Below are 19225 nucleotides of genomic sequence, written 5' to 3' on the forward strand. Positions count from 1 at the left end.
GATATTTAGAAGTGTAGGGCTAAAGATAGTGATAAAGGCATTTACTGCAGAAAAGCTTGAGCAGGCCTATGATTAGGTTTGGCCTGCTGAAGCTGTCTGTGGCACCTCAGAGATGCTCAGTGAAAACCTCCTGAAACTTCTGCACAGGCCACATTTTGTCTCACATCCCATTGCCAGTGCGGTTGTTCATCCGTTCCTCCCCTCAAGCACCTCTCCTGTTGCCAGGGCGCTGCTGTGTTGCAGCATTTGAGAATGTAAAGCAGAAGCATTGTCTCTTCTGTGCTCAGAGCAATTTCCCTGCTGGCAGTCAGCGTGTTGGAAAGCAGCTGACCTCAAGCGCAGAAATATGAAGAGAGGAGAGGTTATTAGAGTTTATGGAAGAGGCCTCACAAGCATGTGAGGTAAGAGATGCAAAAGGCAGGAGCTGTGGAAAATGCACTAAAAAGAGCGAAGAGAAATGTGAGAAGTGGAAGGGGACAGACCATAAGTACAGCATGGCTGTTCTATCAAGGTACTGTTCCTAGTTGTGGAGGTAGTTAGGGTTTGGGACACTCTGGTGCACAGGGGATGCATGTAATTGGTGACTTTCATAAAACATTCACAAGCAGGGGAACAAAACTCCAAGTCTCAGTGCTGGTTCTTATTTGTTTCGGCCAAGGGATAGAAGTTCACATGACAGATCTAAAGGTCAGCCCCCTGCGGATGACATTTGTATCAAGGAATACAATTCTGCTTAATGGTTTTTTTTTCCTTGTTTTGGATTTAATAACTGATCACTACAAGCATTTCTATATGTGTCAACAATATACTTTCTTCAAGTATAGGTAAGATAATGTTTTTTTAATCTTGCCTGCTTGGAAATAGTTACAGTGAAGGTCACCTGCACAACCCTTACTAGTCACCTTGTGCACATGACTGTAATGGACTTTCCTTCCATGAACACATGTTCTTTCTTCCACAGTTGCTTCTGTATGCTGCAGTGCACAGGGATGCTGTTGGTAATTTGCTATAGTTTGTAAAGCAATAAGATGTAGATTCCTGAATTTTAGGTTCTATGGAATAGAAATGGCTTGTTCCCATAGAGATATCACAGAATAGCTGTGGTTGGAAGGGATCACAGGAGGCCATCTAGTCCAGCCTCTGTGCTCAAAAATATTTCAATATTACTTCTGTAGCAATGCCCTGGTGTTTGTTCCATTTTAGAGATGGAGAAAAAGCCATCAAAATCAGTCATTGGCCTCACCTGGTTTTTTTCCCTGATTTTGTGTTGCTTAGTATTTGCTTCTTCTCTGGTACAGATAAAAATGTATCACAACTGAGGCAGCAGCTAAGCAACACAGCATGTATTAGGCAGCATCACCTCAGCTGAGCCAAAGGTCAGATGTGGTACTGACCCCCATGCATCCTGGGATGGTGGCAACCCGTGGGTGGATTACATCTTGCTCTGGGAGACTGGCCTCCAGAGGGAAGGCCAAACTGTTGTCCAGACTTTGAATTTGATTAGCAACCAATGAAATTAATAGTGGAAGAAAGATGGATCCCATTTTCAAAAAATAGGCAGTATGTAGAAACAAAAATGGCTGATAGAGCTACTAGGCTCTTAAAATTTTCTTGAATTTAATATGGTGTTTAAAGTTTAAGGAAAAAAAAACCCCTTCTCTCTGAAGCTGCAAGTTTTCTCCAAAAATAGAGCTGGTGAGAAAAACGTGAACTAACTTTACCAAAAATATAATCTATGTTGTGAACAAGTCTCAACTACATTGAAGCAGTGGAGCTTGGTTACGCTTCCCCTCTCACCCTGCTGCTGCTCTGTGGGGGCCAGCATTTCACAGGGGACAACACAGACCAGTGAGAGCTGCTGTTTGCAAACCGTGTGGGGGACTGCCTCAGGGCTTTCCCAAACCAGTTTTTCCTGAATAACATCACCTTATGATCCTGACAACGCTGAGAAGCAAAAGGAGGAAGGGAAAAGACTCCACAGGCTTACTTAGCAAGCTGCAGGCCATTGCTGTCTCCTCTGTCTTGTACATTTGGGTTCTGCAACACCAGAGCCTGGATCTTGGCAGCTCTTTTTGCTCCTGCAGCACACCCAACAGCTCTCACAGCTCTTCTTTATCCTCTGAGAGGGCAGATCAACCCCACCATTACTCTTTGTGTAGTCCCTTTTAAAGCCCATGCATTTTGAAGGCCTTACCCTGTGCCCTTCAACACTTAAGTATGTCAGTCACTGGCCCCTATCTGGCCCTATACATTTTAACTGTACAGTTAAACTAGTAATTTTCTGAGTCAGTGCCAGAGTTTCTTACCTTGGGCTCCTTGACTGTAAAACAGTCTGTGAGCAGACTCGACATCCAAAAAGTAGTCCATTTTGAAGGTGCTTTATGTTTGTGTACAATACTCCGCTATGAACGATCCGTCAGATTCCTAGAAAAGATTACAGAGATGTCAGAGAAAAAAGCTGGTGGGTTTCTTTGTGGAAAGAACTGTGTAGGCAGTCACTGAAGTACTTCATTTGGCGTATTAGGGTCAAAGTATTTTCAAGTCACTATTCATAGAACTTCATAAGCATCCTTTTCTATTTTAGAATGTTTGATTCAAATCCTTGTCTAAAGACAAAAAAGAAAAGTGCTACTGCAGTATTAGCAAGATTCCTAGTATGTTCCTAGTACAATCACCTGTATTCTAGTCACAGTCTCCATTTCTTAGGACACATATACTTGGATCCATCTGCCTGTTACATTTGCTCTTAAAAAGAAAATCAGAAAAGCTCAGGACAGGGATCTCCTTTACCCAGATTCACAGCCAGCACCTCCGAGTAGGCACTACTCTAACAGACTACATTGAAGATTGCATTCTTGCCACTTATGCCAAAACACTTCACTAGAAAGGAAGACACAATATTCTGGATATTTCACTCCACCTAAGTGGACCAGAATCCAACCTTGCCTTCCCTCTCTCCTCTTACTGACCAGAAGTAGCAACAGAACATCCACCATCAGTTTTAAAATATGTGATAAGAGCAATCGTTAAGAAATGGTAAGCTACTCCTAGCACTGTTTCATAGCTAAGGTTCGTATTTTGGACATCCTTTTGAATCTCAGATCTGCTGAGATCCTAGATTACAACTCTCCAAGATGTACACTGAATTATGTTTGCCTCTGCCCGGCAGAGTTCCTGGAATGATAGTGTGACCCTTCTCCAGCTTCATTACTACCTTCTGCATTTAATTATACTCTTAAAAACTCACTTAGAAAAAACAAGATTAGGAGAAAACACATAACCCCGTTCTCTCACCCACACCTCAGTTCACCACAGCATACATCGTAAGCATACAAACAATTCTGAACAACATGTATTTTAAGACAGACAAAAATACCTCTAGTCCTTTTCCATGCAAACCTAACAGAAAGATTTGGAGCTGGGAGTCTGACTCTTGCTTCAAGTAATTCCCTTAATTATGCTATGAAAATCAGGAAACCATGTTTCCAAAGCTTTACCTTTTTCCTTTGATTCAGTTCTCATCAATCAACATGCAGTTCTTTTAAAATTCAGAAGTCTGTCGTGATGAGAAAAGTTTTACGTTCCACAGCAATTCACTTTACCATAGCACTCCCAAACCAGAAATGATACTTACTGCAGAGTATCAAGGGTTGTCTGGCAGTGGTGTAAGCTCCAGTAGTTTCAAGGAGGGTTTCTTTGATCTTACTAAATGTCCCCAGTGTAAGCAAACAATTTTGATTGTTTGATTGGAACTCTGATGAATAATGCATAACGTCAACTGGACTTCCTTTATCAGATAAAAATGGCCAGGAGATGTTGTTACTTAGCAACAGGAGGTGACACTACGTTCATCTCCCCCACTCCCTCTCGCCCTTCATACTAAAAAATTAAGCCCCTGGTTTTGATTTGATAAAAACTTTCCTAAGGAAAAAAAAAACCTATATCAAGTTTCCATAAGAATTTGTTTTACACTTCTATCTTTCTTGTTGCATTTCATATTCTGAGATATTTTTAATGTTTCATAATAGTTAAATTTAAACATAACATTGTGTTTTGCCTAATAATTTGCTTTCAGTTAGTAATATACGTGCTTACTCCATCATGTACCATAAGGGTAATGAGATTGTTTTGCTATGAGTATAATGCAAATAGCATCTTGAGAAGAGATCCGTTTCTTATCTGGTACTGCTTGTTGGACAAGGCAGACAGAAAAAACAACACACAAAATGTTCCAATGATGCTATGAAATATATAGAATATTGAGAAACCTTTCCTATTACAGAATTCCTGCTTCAAGTAATTCATTCATTCTTGAAGGAGCTCTAACATCTGATATAAGCATTCTCAAGGAATCGTTGCATTTCTGCTTAAGATACAGTCTTTTACAAAATACACAATGTAGCTTTTTTTAGGAAATGCACATTGACAAAAAGCCAAAGCACTGAAAGATTTTAAAAATAAATAAATAAAATCAGATGCAGAAGTACTTACCAGTGTTACTGACCTCTTTCCATCCTACTGTCATGCAATAAGACTAAGCAAATGCAACCCAGTCTGTGAGCCAGAAAGAACAGCTTCTAATTTTCACTTCAACCTCGAAATCAAGAGTACTGAATAGAGAAAGGTGACGGATCTGCTGTTTTATATTATGATGAAATGAAAGCTCTTAGCACAGATCTGAGTAGAACTGCTTTTTTTTATACTACATTAGCCTGCTAATTTGAGGAAAGTGAAAGGCTTTGTTTTACTGTCTTTTATCTGTTCTCTTTGCTACCCCCACAATTTAATTTGCATTTAAAATTATTCTTATGTCTCCACTGCACTCCAAGGTATGGAGCATTTTCTAATCACGATGAATGTTCAGTGTGGTTTTTTGTGCAATGCCACTTTTATTCTGAGCCAGAAACATGGTGAGTAATTATAATTGCCAGCTATTTTCTAGAATGAAATACAGAGTGGTTGTCTGATGCAGTTTTTGATTTTTCCTTCATTTAGCAGTACATTGCAACAAACTACTCAGTCAAAGCATCAGTAAAAACATAAATCAAATAGCACAGTGTCATGGCATGATAGCTTAAACATGCATATCCATAGACCGTGACAGCAGAATATGTTTCTATCAAGATATTTTCAATTATAATTTGCCTTTTAAAAGTTTAAAAGTGAGCTTGAATCTCTAATAAACTGAAATATAGCAGTTATCTCTTGGTGGCTTCCAGCTGATCTAGTTTAGCATTATTGAAGCTGAACATAGTTTGGAATCCTGATCAAGCCAGGCACTAGGGGCTAACAAGGGCCATGCTATTAAGTTGCATGGGCATCCCTCACAAGAGGATCAGGACCCTGCTTTTTCCAGCAGGTCTTTGAGAAGTTCCCCAAAGCCTTTTTGGAAGTAAGAAATTAAAGAAGGCAGTGATAAAGTGATCCTTTGATAAATTTAAACTCAGGAGCGCTGGTCAAGAGAAGTGTCAATAAGCAGTCAGACATAGTCTTCCCATTTTTGCAGGTATTTTGCTCAAAAGATCAGATATAGATGCCTTCTGAAATCCATTGCCATCAAATGTTACTGGTGCTCAAAACTGTGGGTTCTCAAAGATCAGATTTTCTTTTCAGTATCAGAAAACTCTATCTCAAGGAACATAGGAATTTTTTGTTTGTTTTTAAGAAGAAACCCAAGAAGATGAATAAACCCTCAGAGTACAGGGGTTTTTTTTGGAGCAGGTTAGAAAGTAAGAATCCCCATGAAGAGATTAACTACATGGCTTCCCATTCCTAAGACTTCTTATATTCTTTTCCAGAGCGCCGAGACAGCATCAAAGATAAGGAGAAGCTACATGAACTCCAAGTAGAGTCTGGTATGGCTGTTCCTACACTGGCACACCACTAAATATAGTTGGGTTGAGTAGGTGTCTCACTGTGCCACCTTAGTGGTAGATCTGGTTTACCAAACTGTGTTCCTGTTTTCAGAGATCTGACAAACATTTTCATTCCTAAATACAAATTACAGCAAAAACAATCAGCAAGAACACTGCAAGCTGCTTTCTTTGCATTTTGGAGAGTTGCTAGCACCTCCTGCTTTGCATTTTGGAGGGTTTGTCCTTTCCATGGTGACTACTGAACAAGAGGTCCCTCCAAGCTGGCCTCTGATAATAATCGGATCCATTATCTTATGGAACTGGGGCCAGTTGCCTGTTTAGCTGAGCTGGCTTCCTTCAACAGAAAACCAGGAAAAAGAAGAAAGGCTGTCATCACAGAGATTCAGAAGGAAAAAGAAAGACAGGAACATCTCTCACTCCCAAGGATTTTATCTGCCTGTTTGCAAGCAATATGGAATATTTTTGGTTTTTCCTAGGGACACAATATCCCAGTCAGAAGGAGACTGAAAAAAACCTACAAGTTTGCATGCTGGAAAATGTCTTATAGCACCTATCCTTTAGCATTTGATGTATCCTTCTGACCCTCTTTGCTATGTCCCTTTCAATATGCATTGTCATCTTGCACTGTGACTGGCAAGTGAAGTAATTGAAATCACCAGCAGCCTCTCTACTGACCATTGCAAGATCATCCATCTTGATATTTTCATCCATCTCAGGGATTTACAGTTTATTTTGAATTATAGTGCAGCATTTCTGACAACTGATAAGAGCTCTCTCCGACTAGGGAGCACTTAGCAACAAGAAAGGTAACAGTGCCTATATATTTATATGCTTCTGTAGCATTCATCACCATGGGGGAAATCCTTGCCTGCCTGATTAGAAAACCTCTAGAATGGTAGTGTGGGCTCAGATTTGACCCACAGTCCAGGAAGAGCTCAATCCTCAGAAACAGAAATCCAGTACATCCAGTTCAGTTGAAAAGCCTACATGTCTAGAAAAACGTGCAGGTGAAACAGATCTGTTTCAAGCATGATCCCCAGATCAGGCTTCACATATCCATGAGGCTCAGTGGGAGAGTTGTGCACACCTCTTGTGCTAATGCACAGTCCGTTGAGATGTGTACCCTGACTTGGTTTCCAAAGAACAGCAGAGCATCTTGGGGAACAGGATAGGGAAGGGCAGCAGTAGCCAGAACTAGAAATGATACTCTCTAGCCCTCTGAATGTTTTCCCTGTGCTCTGTCAAGGCCTGAAGCCAAACTTGCAAAACCTCTGCTATTGACTGGACCTCTTAGCAGCATAGATCCCTGTTTAGGATAATGAGTGATTTTGTAACATACACAGATATCTATATAGGACTAGACAGAGACTGAATGCTTTGTGAGCTAGACCATAATACCAACGAATCGAACTCTGCTGAGGAAATACTTGGAAAAAACCAGTCACACTTAGGAAAAATCTGAAGCCAAAATTCCTCATCATGAGCTTTAGTAACCTACTACATCACATTTGACTTTTTCCCAGATTAAAAAAAGAAAGCCAATAAAAGCCCTTCCAAATCTCAAGAGGAACGTAATTGAACACTTGGCATTTAAAACGAGTGAGAAAGGAGTGAGTAGCCTTTTGGTTCTCTAACAGTCAGATACATGTAGGCTTTGGGCTGAGGTTTTTTCCTACCCTGAACTCTCTATTGAGAACATAACTGTTACTGTAATGACTCAGAGCTTTGAAAAAAGAGTCTGCTGCTGACAAACACTAATATTAACCTGAAAGAAAGTGGGAGAGAGAATGTAATGTGTGACTGAAGAAGTGTAGGCAAGGTGATTATTACAGAGAGTTGTTTCCTGAGGGATACATTCAGAATAAAGGAGGAATATAAAAGTTTAAGCCCCTAAGCTGTGAAGAATGGGCTTTTTTTAATTATAATTATTAGTCTTGTACTTAGATATGTTAAAAAGAGAGGATTGCTAGCAAAATTAGGACACAAATATATTCTCTATTTCTTGTTTGTAATGCAAGACAGATATTATGATGCACATAACAAGCAGTAAAAGACAAAAATATTCAAATTAGGTTTGCAGATTCTTTACAGGGATAGAGACTAACATTGATGTTTTCAGAAGTTTCTACAAATTTTGTACAATTCCATTTTGGGATCCTTAGGCTGAAACCACATAGGAATTTAAAGAGAGATGTCCAGAAGAAGGTACTTCCAGTGCCGCAGTATTTACTTTTAATGCTTCTGCCGTAAAATTTATCAATATCCAGAAACATTAAAGAGAATGTAAAGGTAGCTCTGGCTCTGAAATCAGTAGAAGGATTGTTTGTGCTTTCATAGCATCAGGGTCACATTCCTGTTATTTAGGTCCAAAGCAATAACAGCATGGATTCCGATGCAGAAGAGATGAGCTTGAAAGGAGGCAGCTCCAGCATCATGCGTCACGAACAAGAAGTTCAAGAAGTTGCTAGTTGAGAAAACCTTTAAAGTGCTGTCATCGAGAACAAAGGTTAGCTATCCTGCATAGTAAAAGTCTGTTCTAAGATGATGTATGGCAGTTTGATACGCCTTCATTTGAGGGAGGAGAAGTTGAAGTCATAATTATATGATAAACAGAGAAGAGAGAATTTGGGAGAGCATGTACGTTAAAGCCTAAGCCTCCAGTCCTTATACAGGCAGACATTCTTCAGCTTTAATAGACCTTCATAATTTTCCTCAATTACATGACCAGATTATTCTTTTCCTATAACAAACTACACAGGAATGGAAGAATAGGAACTTTCTCTAGTTCACCCCCATGAGCGACTTGGTGGAAGTAATGAAACACAGAGCTATCTGTGGTGGGTAAAGTGGAGGAAATGAGTAAAATAGATGATTTGCGTAAGCCTTCCTTCACTCCCCTGTCAGCATTCAGCAGTCGAGAAGGTGAAGGCATTGCTTTTGACTTCCTGCTCACTTTCCAAGGAGTTCTGGCAAAGGAACTTTAAAGGAATCTAAATTGGCTGCTGGAAGCAAAGACAACAAAATCATCCATCCTCTGTGCCCTCCTGGGACTGAGCAATCACCAAAGCTTGAGCTATCCCCCTGCACAAGATAGTGTGGCTGGCCAAATATGTAAGAGGGAATGCCTTCATTTTGCACTAATACAGGTACTGTCTCAGTCTTAACCTTCCTTGAAAGGAAGGGAAAACTAGCACTGGGAAACTGGAAACAGCTGTGTGCTTACAGTCTCCTGATGGCATTTGAGATATTGCATTGAAAGGGGATCATTCATAAACCTCGTTTTAGTTGGTTAGTGGTTTAAATGGGATAAACAATTCCAAAGTACCTGAGCAGCTGGACATAACTACAGTAATATGATTACATTCAATAAAAATTTAAGACTTACATTCTGGCTAGAACAAAATCAAATAACTTTTTGCCAACTGACTTTATGTAAGGCAAAGACATAACCATGAAGTATTAATGAACCTACAAGGTGTAGTTCTCAAATAACAAGATTTGATTTAATATTCATAGGGCACTGTGCATACATAGATAAATAATATATATCAATGCCAGTCCCTGAATAATTTACTGTAAAATCATAGAATGGTTTCGGTTGAAAGGGACCTTAAAAATCATTCAGTTCCAAGCCCCCTGCCGTGGGCAGGGACACCTTCCACTAGATCAGGTTGCTCAGAGCTGCATCCAACCTGGCTTTGAATATTTCCAGAGATAGGTCATCCACATCCAGTGCCTTACCATCCTCACAGTAAAGACTTTTTTCCTAGTATCTAATCTAAACCTCCCCTCTTTCAGTTAAAAGCCAATTCCCCCTGTCCTATCACTACATGCCCTTGTGAAAAGTCCCTCTCTCTCTCTATCCTGCAGGCCCTCTTTAGGTACTGGAATGTTCAGAGGTCTCCATGGAGCCTTCTCTTCTCCAGGCTGAACAACCCCAACTTTCTCACCCTGTCTTCATGGGAGAGTTGCTTCAGCCCTCTCAGCATCTTTGTGGCTGTCCTCTGGACTTGTTTGAACAGGTCTGTGTCCTTCTTATGTTGGGGGCTCCCAATCTCCTTTCTTGTTTTTATACTGTGTTATCCTCCAAAAATTGCATCATTTTTTGTTATGGTTTGGTCTATGGTTCTTAAAATCTGTCTGGTAAGACAGATCAACAGTGAGAGCTTCAGGAAAAACAGCCACCTGTCTTGTATTTCCTACCCTATGTTACTCTGGAGCTATTGAGGAGCTGTATCTTTCACAATGGGAATATTTATAGGAATTGTAATGAAACAGGTGAATATAACCGACAAAATTGTCCAGATATCTTGAGAACTCCTGGACAAATATTACTGTACCTCACTATTGAAGTTATTCCAAAGCTTACCTGTACCTTTAACTTAGTTTGGATGTAATTTTTTAAATGTGCATAAGTTGGGTATTTTACTGCATTTTATATATGTAAGTATATGCAACTATGTATTGCTGTGTTCTCCATGCTTTTTTGAAGAACTTGAGCCTGCATAATTCAGGTCTAGGCAAGGTCAAAAATGACAAGTGTGATAACAAGCCAGAGGAACCCAATTCATTCTTTCTTAATTACAGTGAAACTGTAGTGCTGTCAAGTTACTTCTGTCTGATATCAAAAGTATGGCTCAAAAGAGTAATATGTACTGCAGCTACATGTTCCATTAGCATGATGGGGGCTACACGAGATCTCCTATCTCCTCAGACATGCCTTTCTGCCCACATCCTCCTCCTCCTTTACCATACACTGCATGCTCAGGAGAGTACTTAAAACTTCGTGTTGTTCGTGATTTCAAAGAATTTCTTCTTGCCTTTGGAGCAATCCCTCTTTGCACCTTCAACGGGAATTTGTAGCACTAATACCAAATCTGCATTACACTATGGAACAGCTAATGCAGATCCTCTTCTCCAGCTTGACAGAAGAGGAGGTCTTTTAACAAAACGCCAGACTGGAGATTGTTTCTAAAACACTACAGACAAGGACAGTCCAGTGTTTTACGTGGGTTGAGCTTACTTTCAGTCAACCCTGTTGCAAAGAAAAATTAAGCATCTTTTCTGTTGCCCAAGTTTCACTAATTATTAGAGACACTAGAGCCACATCAGTGAGGTGCATCCCGATGAACTGACACAACAGCGTGTCAGGCAGACTACAAACAACTGCCCTGACAAATTACATTTTACCATCTATGAGTGGTCTTCTCAAAATAACATTCAAGTGTTTGCTCAGTGCTCCACAGGGTGATGAGTAATATTAATAAAACATTGCCCTTGGGAGAATGAAGAAAAAAGGTACTTGTGGCACAGCATAGGAGTCAGGTTAAAAAAAAGTAACTTCACAGTGCTTCTTTTAAAAACCTACTAAAAATCAATGGAAAGTGAACGTAGGTTATACTCAGTAAGTACACTGCCTCAGTTTCAATCCTTATGAGGCAGATTCTTCTGATACGGACTGCCTTCTGAAACACAAAGTTGTATCATTCAGCCTCCTGATTGACTCTCATCTGCATATTGTGTAGTAGTAATTTCCAAAGTATTCACATTTTTCAGTCAGCAAAGCCAGCGAGTATCCCTTGTATGGCACACATACCAGCCACACAAAATTTCCAGGGACCTGAATGCCAGCTGACTATACAGCTGGCATCCTACTTCTGGTCATGCTTGGCATGAACGACAGCTGTAACATCGGATGGCTGCAGGCTTAAAACACACGCTGAGATATGTGACTCGCACCTCTGAGCTTTTCGACACGATCACGTGGCTGTTCAAATCGTAGCGATAAATCCATGGCTTGCTTTCAGTTGATCTCCAGTATTTGAGCCAAGTGGATGTTAGAGCGCGCAAATCGGAAAGCCTGGTCTGACAAGCAGGTCTCACCAGTCCTGTTGTAATTGGAGTGTGCGCAGCAGTAATTGCAGGACACGGCTTTCCGCGGGTTATTATTGCAGCAGATTTACAGACACTGCTTAGGAGGAGGGGTTGTGGTGATAGCTGCTGTGTTGCACAACAAAAGGAAATGAGAAGCTCTGAGCAGCTGTGGAATTACAGCCCTGAAGCTACAAAGATGCCTGTTTTGTAGAGGTCAGTGTCTCTGTAGAGAGGTGAAGGTGATTCCTGGTCTGTTAATGTAGACACCAAGAATCTTTTTTGAGAAATATTACTTTAATATTTCCCCCTCCCCTATAAAAGTATCCCAGGGTAATAATAACAATAAAACCCCCTCCCCCCACAGTGTTTTCCTTTTAAACCCATCAAGCATCAGAAAAGCTGTCATTTCAGACCAACTTCTGCCCATCCCTATGGCAACTAATGGAAGCATTTAATACTATATATACAAAATGTAATTTGCTCCCCCGCCATCTCTAGTTATACTCTTCTTTTTATGCTAAAATTGCTCCATGACGCCTACAATGTTTGGAAAATGCTTTTGAAGTGACACGCATCAGAGGTTCAACGTCACTGAAAAAAGCTCAAGTGACCAATTAAAAAAATATTGATTTTGAAAAAGCAATTGTGGAAATTAGCAAAGGCCAAAAATATCTTGCCTGAACAGTCATATTTGTAGTCTTGGAATGCCCAGTATTAAAACTTATGTCTTTGGAAAAGGAGGGAGAGGAGAAATCAAGCACTGATTATCAAACCAAAAAAAGGGACAGTATTTAATATTTTTGCAGGCTGCAATCCCTGTCATAGAAATAGCTTTTAAAGTTATGAAGCCATCTCTGGAAATCCTTCCTCTGCCTAACCCCTTATAGCTTTAGAAGTTACTTAAAGTTAGTTTGAACTTGGGGCTTAAAATACTAAAATAAAAATGATGAGAAGATAGAAGTAATATGGATTTCTTTAATTTCCTTTTCAGAAGGGAGGGATGTATCCAGTGCTTACAGCTCTATGTAATGAACCTTCTGTAACACAGAACACGCTTACAGTTATTTGGTTGTCCAGATCGTCTGACTTGTTCTCTATTCCTTATAGCTTTTGTCCTTATAGCTGTTTCAGAGCTGAGCACCCTACAGTAAAACCATTATTGCAAGCATACTAGGTAATAATTTCTTCATTCTGTTACCTCCTTTGAAATGGTCAGACATGCACAAAAAAAAATATCTCAGTTTCAAGTAGGCCAGCTTTAAAGAAATAGATAAAACTATTTTTATAATATGTAAACATGTAGATCCACATACAAGTTTATAAATACATAGATAAATGAGTCAGGCAAGAAGAGAGCTATTGTGTGCTAATACACTGTCTCTGTCATTGTTACAATAATAACAAACTCCCAGGTTATCAGAATGTCTCCCAAATGTCTCAAGTAGTGATTTCAAGTGGGTAGGGGATCCACTTCATTAAACTCAAGAGACAAGGTAGCTCTGCCATTGCCTGAGTTCTTATATTCTTTATTATAGTGCTCTGCAAGTAAGGGGTCTTGCAACAATCACCAGCTGGCATGGACAGGTATCACCTACAGACTAGTCTGAGTAGCTCTATAGTGGATTTAGAGGAAAAATTAAAAGCTATGCAGAATTTTATGCCTGAGATGCCCAGCATGAGGAAAAAAGTGAGAAGTAAAAATTTACTTAGGACAATGCTTTTTACAGTATTTCTTTTGGAATTATAGAATCATTAAGGTTGGAAAAGGCCTCCAAGATCATTGAGTCCAACCTTTGACCCAACACCATCACTTCAACTAAACTATAGCACTAAGTGCTTGACGTTTCTTGAACGCCTCCAAGGATGGTGGCCCCACCACCTTCCTGGGCAATCTGTTCCAATGCTTTACCACCATCTTAGGGAAGAAATTTTTCCTGATGTCCAACTTGAACCTCCCCTGGTGGAGCTTAAGACCATTTCTTCTTGTCCTGTTGCTATATGTCTGGGAGAACAGACTGACACCCACCTTGCTAGAACCTCCTTTCAAGCAGTGGTAGATAGCAATAAGGTATCCTCAAGCCTCAATTTCTCCAGGCTAAACAACCCTAGCTCCCTCAAAAAGAATGTGCAAAGGAAACTCAACTTCTGCAGAGGAGGTATGTGGGCACAGCAGCATTACAGTGGTGACTAAAGCCAGACAGTGCCAGCTGCTTCCTCTAAATCACTTCTCTTTCACATTCCTTGTGCTAGTCCTTCAGTAGGCGTAGACCATTAACAAATACCGGTAAGCCTCCTAACATGGTTGAGTTACATGAAGGTCTAACCAGATACTTTTCTAGTAAAGGAGCTGCTTAAACTATATTTCAGGGATTGGACCTTGCAAAGGCATGGTCAATTCCTTTCAACTTTAGTTTTCTATCTGGAACTTCAAGCAGTGGGTAGGTAGAAGTAGCTGTGTGCCAAAAAGTAATAGGACAGAGTCTTGAGAAAGGAGGGGACAATTGCTATATGGAGTGAATATTGCAGCATGCTATAAAACCCTGCCTGTAACCCCATGATATGGGTTTTTCCATGCATTTCTTATTTGGCTTGTATTTTTCACCTGTGTAGGTACAGGAATATAAGAAGTTCAGTCCAAGCTGGGTAATGCACACAGATAAAACAAATCTCTCTTTTGAAACAGGTCCTAAACTGAAATTCACTGACTGGGGCAAGGATTTGGTATTCAAGATGTTTTAGTATTAGGATAAAGAGGGCTTCTGCCTGTGAACCATGTAAGAAACACACTTTGTCACCGAGTTCTATGAACGACTTTCTACAAATCATCCAACAACAAATTTCTAATCGGCATTTGACCAGGAAGATTAGTGGACTTTGAATTGAGCCACCACCACTCCTTCTCCAGTTTCTCACACCTGAGGAGGTACTGCAGCTGGGTAGCTACTCTCTCTGGTCTCTGCACATAGTCAGCGGCCAACAAACAACAATTACTCCAGAGGTTACTTCAGAGTAATCCTGTCTTCCATTTCTCACTTCTTTTATTAAGAGCCCACAAAAACGAAATCTTAGTGAGAATCTTCTTTGTGGTGGTTCAACATCTGCAACTCACAGGGAGGCTTCAGTGGGTCTTGTAACAAATGAGAATGAGTTGTCTGGCTGTAGAAATAAGGGAGAATCAATCCTAACATGGTTTGTGCTGGAAGGGACCTTAAAGATCATCTAAGTTCCAACACCCCTGCCATAGGAGGGACACCTTCCTGTAGACCAGGGTGCTCAAAGACCCATCCAACCTGTTCTCAAACACTTCCAGGGATGGAGCATACACAGTTTCTCTGGGCAACCTGTTCCAGTGCTTTACCACCCTAAAAGCATAGTATTTCTTCTGACTATCATGTCTAAACCAACCCACTTTTGATTTAAAGCCATTCCCCCTTGTCCTAAAACTACATGTGCTTGTAAAAATGCTCTGTACATGGTTTAACATGAAAATAGGATATGGTGCATGATTGAATTAGAGCATCCCTAATGAAAGGGACTAGTTGAACGGTATCTGTAGCATATAACATCTCTGTGTGTGACAGGCTCCTCTAGCCAAATGCTGGCACTACTGAAATCAGTCTGGGTTTTATGCCCATCTTCTGCAAACTCCATGTGAATGCGGCATATTGGGAGATATTAACATTTTTTTAGGTATGTGAAATTTCACTTCTAGGCTGTAATTTTTCTCCCAATGCCTGGAGCCTATGAGAAAACACAATTTGCTGGAAACAGCTCCAAAAGCCTGAGGAAGTGAGGACTGGAACATACAAATAGTGTGTGCTTAATAAAAGAGAGATGTAGTATGCCCTTCCAGAAAAAGGTTACTGAAGAAGGAAAAGGTGTTTGAAGGCAGTACTTAATGCAGAGTTGCAGTTTAAATGGAAAAGAGCATAGTGGGATAGATCAATAAACACGCAGCAAACAACAAAAAAAGCCCAGGTTCACAGAAATTCAAGGCAGAAGGAGACTTGAGAAATTCTCTAATCCCTGTGCACCACAGCAGCAATAACTTTACCAAGCTCATTCTCCAGTGGTGTTTCTCTGACCTACAGTTTAAATCTTCTCTTGAAAGATAGCACAACCTCCCTGGTAGATCTTCCTAGTATACAAGACCCTTTGGATTAGAATTTCTTTTCTTAAAGTCTCCCAATTGTTCTGCTGCAAATTATAATTTTTCCTCCTTTTTTCCTCTGATGCATATCATGAATAATTGAGGAAGATGGTGTAACTAGAATGTGTCACATAGAAATAATGTATTCAGTCACTTCACCAAAGGGAGAATTATACTCATCTGTAGGTGACTAGAAAGCCACCATGAGACTCTGAAATGTGAGAACCTTTGAAGAACATGGTTGATCATTTTCTTCATAATGAAGAAATACATTTGAGATACTTAAAATAACTATTTGTCTAGCCCCTCAAGCACTCTGCTCTTTAAGCCCTGTCTGTCTTCTGCAAAGATTTTTCACTAAGTAGTAATACACTGGATTTCCCAATCACCTGGAGAATTGTGACAAAGCCAGATATTATCATTATTGATAAAAAAAAAAGCATATTGTGTCACACAATCTGGTTCAAACTCCCAGCTAAAGCAGGTTTGCCTAGAGCAGGTTGCACAGGATCGTGTTCAGGCAGCTTTTGAATATCTCCAGAGAAGGAGATTCAACAACCTCTCTGGGCAGTCTGTTCCAGTGGTCTGTCACCTTCAAAGTAAAGAGTTTTTTCCTCATATTCAAGTGAAACTTCCCATGTTTCCATTAGAAGTCATCTCTTCTTCCAGATAAACAGGGCCCAGCTTTCAGCATTTCTTCATAGAAGAGATGCTCCAGTCCTCTAATCATCTTCATAGCCCTCCACTGGATTCACTCAAGAGTTCCATGTCTTTCTTGTCCTGTGGAGCCCAGAACTGGACACAGTACTCCAGATATGGCCTCATTAAGGCTGAGTAGGGTGGGAGGATCACCTCTGTTAACCTGCTGGCAATGGTCTTCCTAACGTACCCCAGGATACCACTGGTCTTCTTGGCCACAAGGACACAGTGCTGGCTCATGGACAGCTTGTTGTCCACCAGGACCCCCAGCTCCTTCTCTGCAGAGCTGCTTTCCAGTAGATCAGTCCTTAACCTGTACTGATGCATGGGATTATTCCTCCCCAGGTGCACGACAGGACTATTGCAGTTATTATTCCAATAAGGTGTCCTTCCATTTTCATTACTTTTCATTACTTCCATTTTCATTTTTTTACTCTTACAACTCATATGTGTTTCTGTAATGAATAAATTCCCATCATCTAGTCACAGACTTCTTGTCATCCTCTCTCTCTGAGGGTGTCTGTCACCACCTCTTAGTGGTGTGTCCCTTTAAGTCACGTTCACCAAATTAAGCTGGTGAATGGTGGAAGCAATGGTAAGTCCAAGATTCAGCAGTAGACTCCAAAGGAATTTGATAGTACTGAAAGAGGACAGGCAATCACAGTGGAAAGATCCATCCTTCCCCCTCAGGAAAAGATTATTTATTCAAGAGTAACCAGAGAAATGTCTGTTCAGATTGGAGTGGCTAATAAATACTCTGAGCCTATTAAAAGCTAAAACTTGCCTAGTGAAATAGACAGTGGCTTGAGTTGCCCCCTTGCAAGGCAACAGAAAATGCTGCTGCTCCCAAAAGTGGCAGCCAAAAGCCCCATAGGCACTGGGTTTTCTTCTGCTACAGAAGCTGAACTTGTGTCTCCGCTGCTTCTGGGGGAATTAGAGGGGCTGGGGCAGCAACTGCTGCTTCTGGAAGGAACTGAAACTCCCTGGCAGCAGCTACTTGGCAAAGAAAACAATGAAGTAGCTATGGCAAAGAGTTCTGTAGCCACTGGTGTTTTACAGGCTCCCTTCCTCCCCAGCAGCCTGCTTTGCTGTGAAACTCTGTCCTGTCTAAACCTAGAGCTGGCTGGGAGAAGGAGCCCACGCATGACCTGGGATTGAGAAGATCATATATCCAAGATGTAATTAACTGATGCATTCCATCTGCTATGGTTAGAAGGGACAGCTCCATCCCAGCTGCATTTCATTCTGCTCTATTCATTGCAGATCTGGATTTTGCTGAGAGATTCCACTAAGCATTGTGTACATCTGCTTTAAACAACCTTCAGGAAATAAATCATTTACAATTTGCGCTATTCCATTATTATTCCTCCTCACTGCCTGAGTCCCTACTGTCTGCAGTCATAACTCAAAAGTCCCACTGTGGCAGGCAATGAAGAAATAATCCCTGCCTGAAAGAATTTACCATCTAAATATTTTCTCATTGAAATCAGTAGCAAAATCTGATAGAAGAAAAGCTTCCTTTTTCCATGGAAGCAAACGGGAATAACAGAGAGCATGAGCAAAGGACAGACCATTACCATTAGTGGGACAGTCTTTCTATGTCTTGCCATTGTTTCAACTCATTGGCACAATACCTAAGTGTTCCATACATTTCAGTAAGGTATATCCACCGCATCTTTCACCCTTTTCTCAAGACTTTCTTCATTGTCTGTGCTCTTCTGAGATTAATGCTTTTACATTTCATCCTTTCTGTGATTTTACAGTTTCTATTGTTCCTTCGTGCACAAAAGCCCAACCACATGAGATTCAGGACACTAACTGGTGATGATGGTAAGGGAAGAAAGAAGCAAACAAAAACCATCAAGCTAAAGGCCAGCAGCATAAACAGCACAGAGAACTGTTTCCTCCAGGACATAGGTGTTCTGGCTCCAGCACACAGAATGGAATCCAAATTACAGGTAGGACAATGTGCTTGAAGTCTTGATCTCTGCCACACATCCACCTCTGTTTTACAGGAGGGGTTAGCAGCTATGACATAAGTGCAATGGCACATTAGGAGGAAGCCAACATCAGCTTCTGACTCCCAAGCCAGATGCTGTTGATGCTGCACAGCATTTAAATTTCATGGATTTCCACTAGTACATACACAATCAACTTGGAAAAGAAAAATGAAATGAGACCATTCTCTGTCTGATCTGTGTCTTGTAGGTCACTAAATAAGGCTAGAAAATACTGTGAGAGATCCTGAAATACAGAGAGCTCATCCATGAAATTGATAAAGCAGAACTGTTCCTATCTGAAATACTTGTAACATAGAACTTCTAGAGGGAAAAGATACATACATACACAGAGGTGTACACACAAGAAAGGTATTAAAAAAAAATTAGTGATAGGAGAAACATTTGTAACCTATCTGCACAGTTTATTCATCTCCAGTGGATGTAGACCCTCTGTGTTATAGCAAAACAGCTGCCCTGACACACATGGTCTTGCTAAGGCTGCAGAAGTGGGGTTTTTTTAACTTGGCTAGCTTAGGAAAAAAGTACTCTGTCTCTAGTCATTCTCTGGCAAAGTGCAGTATATCTAATTTTGTTAAATTCCAAAACATACTGTACACCAAAGTACT

General features: G+C 40.5%; 1 protein-coding gene across 3 annotated transcripts in view; it reads right to left on the minus strand.

The window, feature by feature from the left end:
* The window catches only part of PHACTR1 (phosphatase and actin regulator 1), a gene marked incomplete at both ends in the record, with an annotated part of 297725 nt that extends 295358 nt beyond the window's left edge, over positions 1 to 2367 (minus strand). For 2 of the 3 annotated variants that reach the window (XM_082280608.1, XM_082280609.1), the window contains one exon: positions 2307 to 2364. Coding sequence is in view for 1 of the 3 variants with exons in the window: in XM_082280607.1 (XP_082136733.1) it covers positions 2307 to 2367 (61 nt within the window). Of the gene's footprint in view, positions 1 to 2306 lie in introns of all 3 variants that reach the window. The other variant, XM_082280607.1, reaches the window with a different exon arrangement.
* Between the last annotated feature and the right edge of the window lie 16858 nt (positions 2368 to 19225).

This window comes from Coloeus monedula (genome assembly GCF_965178545.1).
Source record: "Coloeus monedula genome assembly, chromosome: 1".
NCBI lineage: Eukaryota > Metazoa > Chordata > Aves > Passeriformes > Corvidae > Coloeus > Coloeus monedula.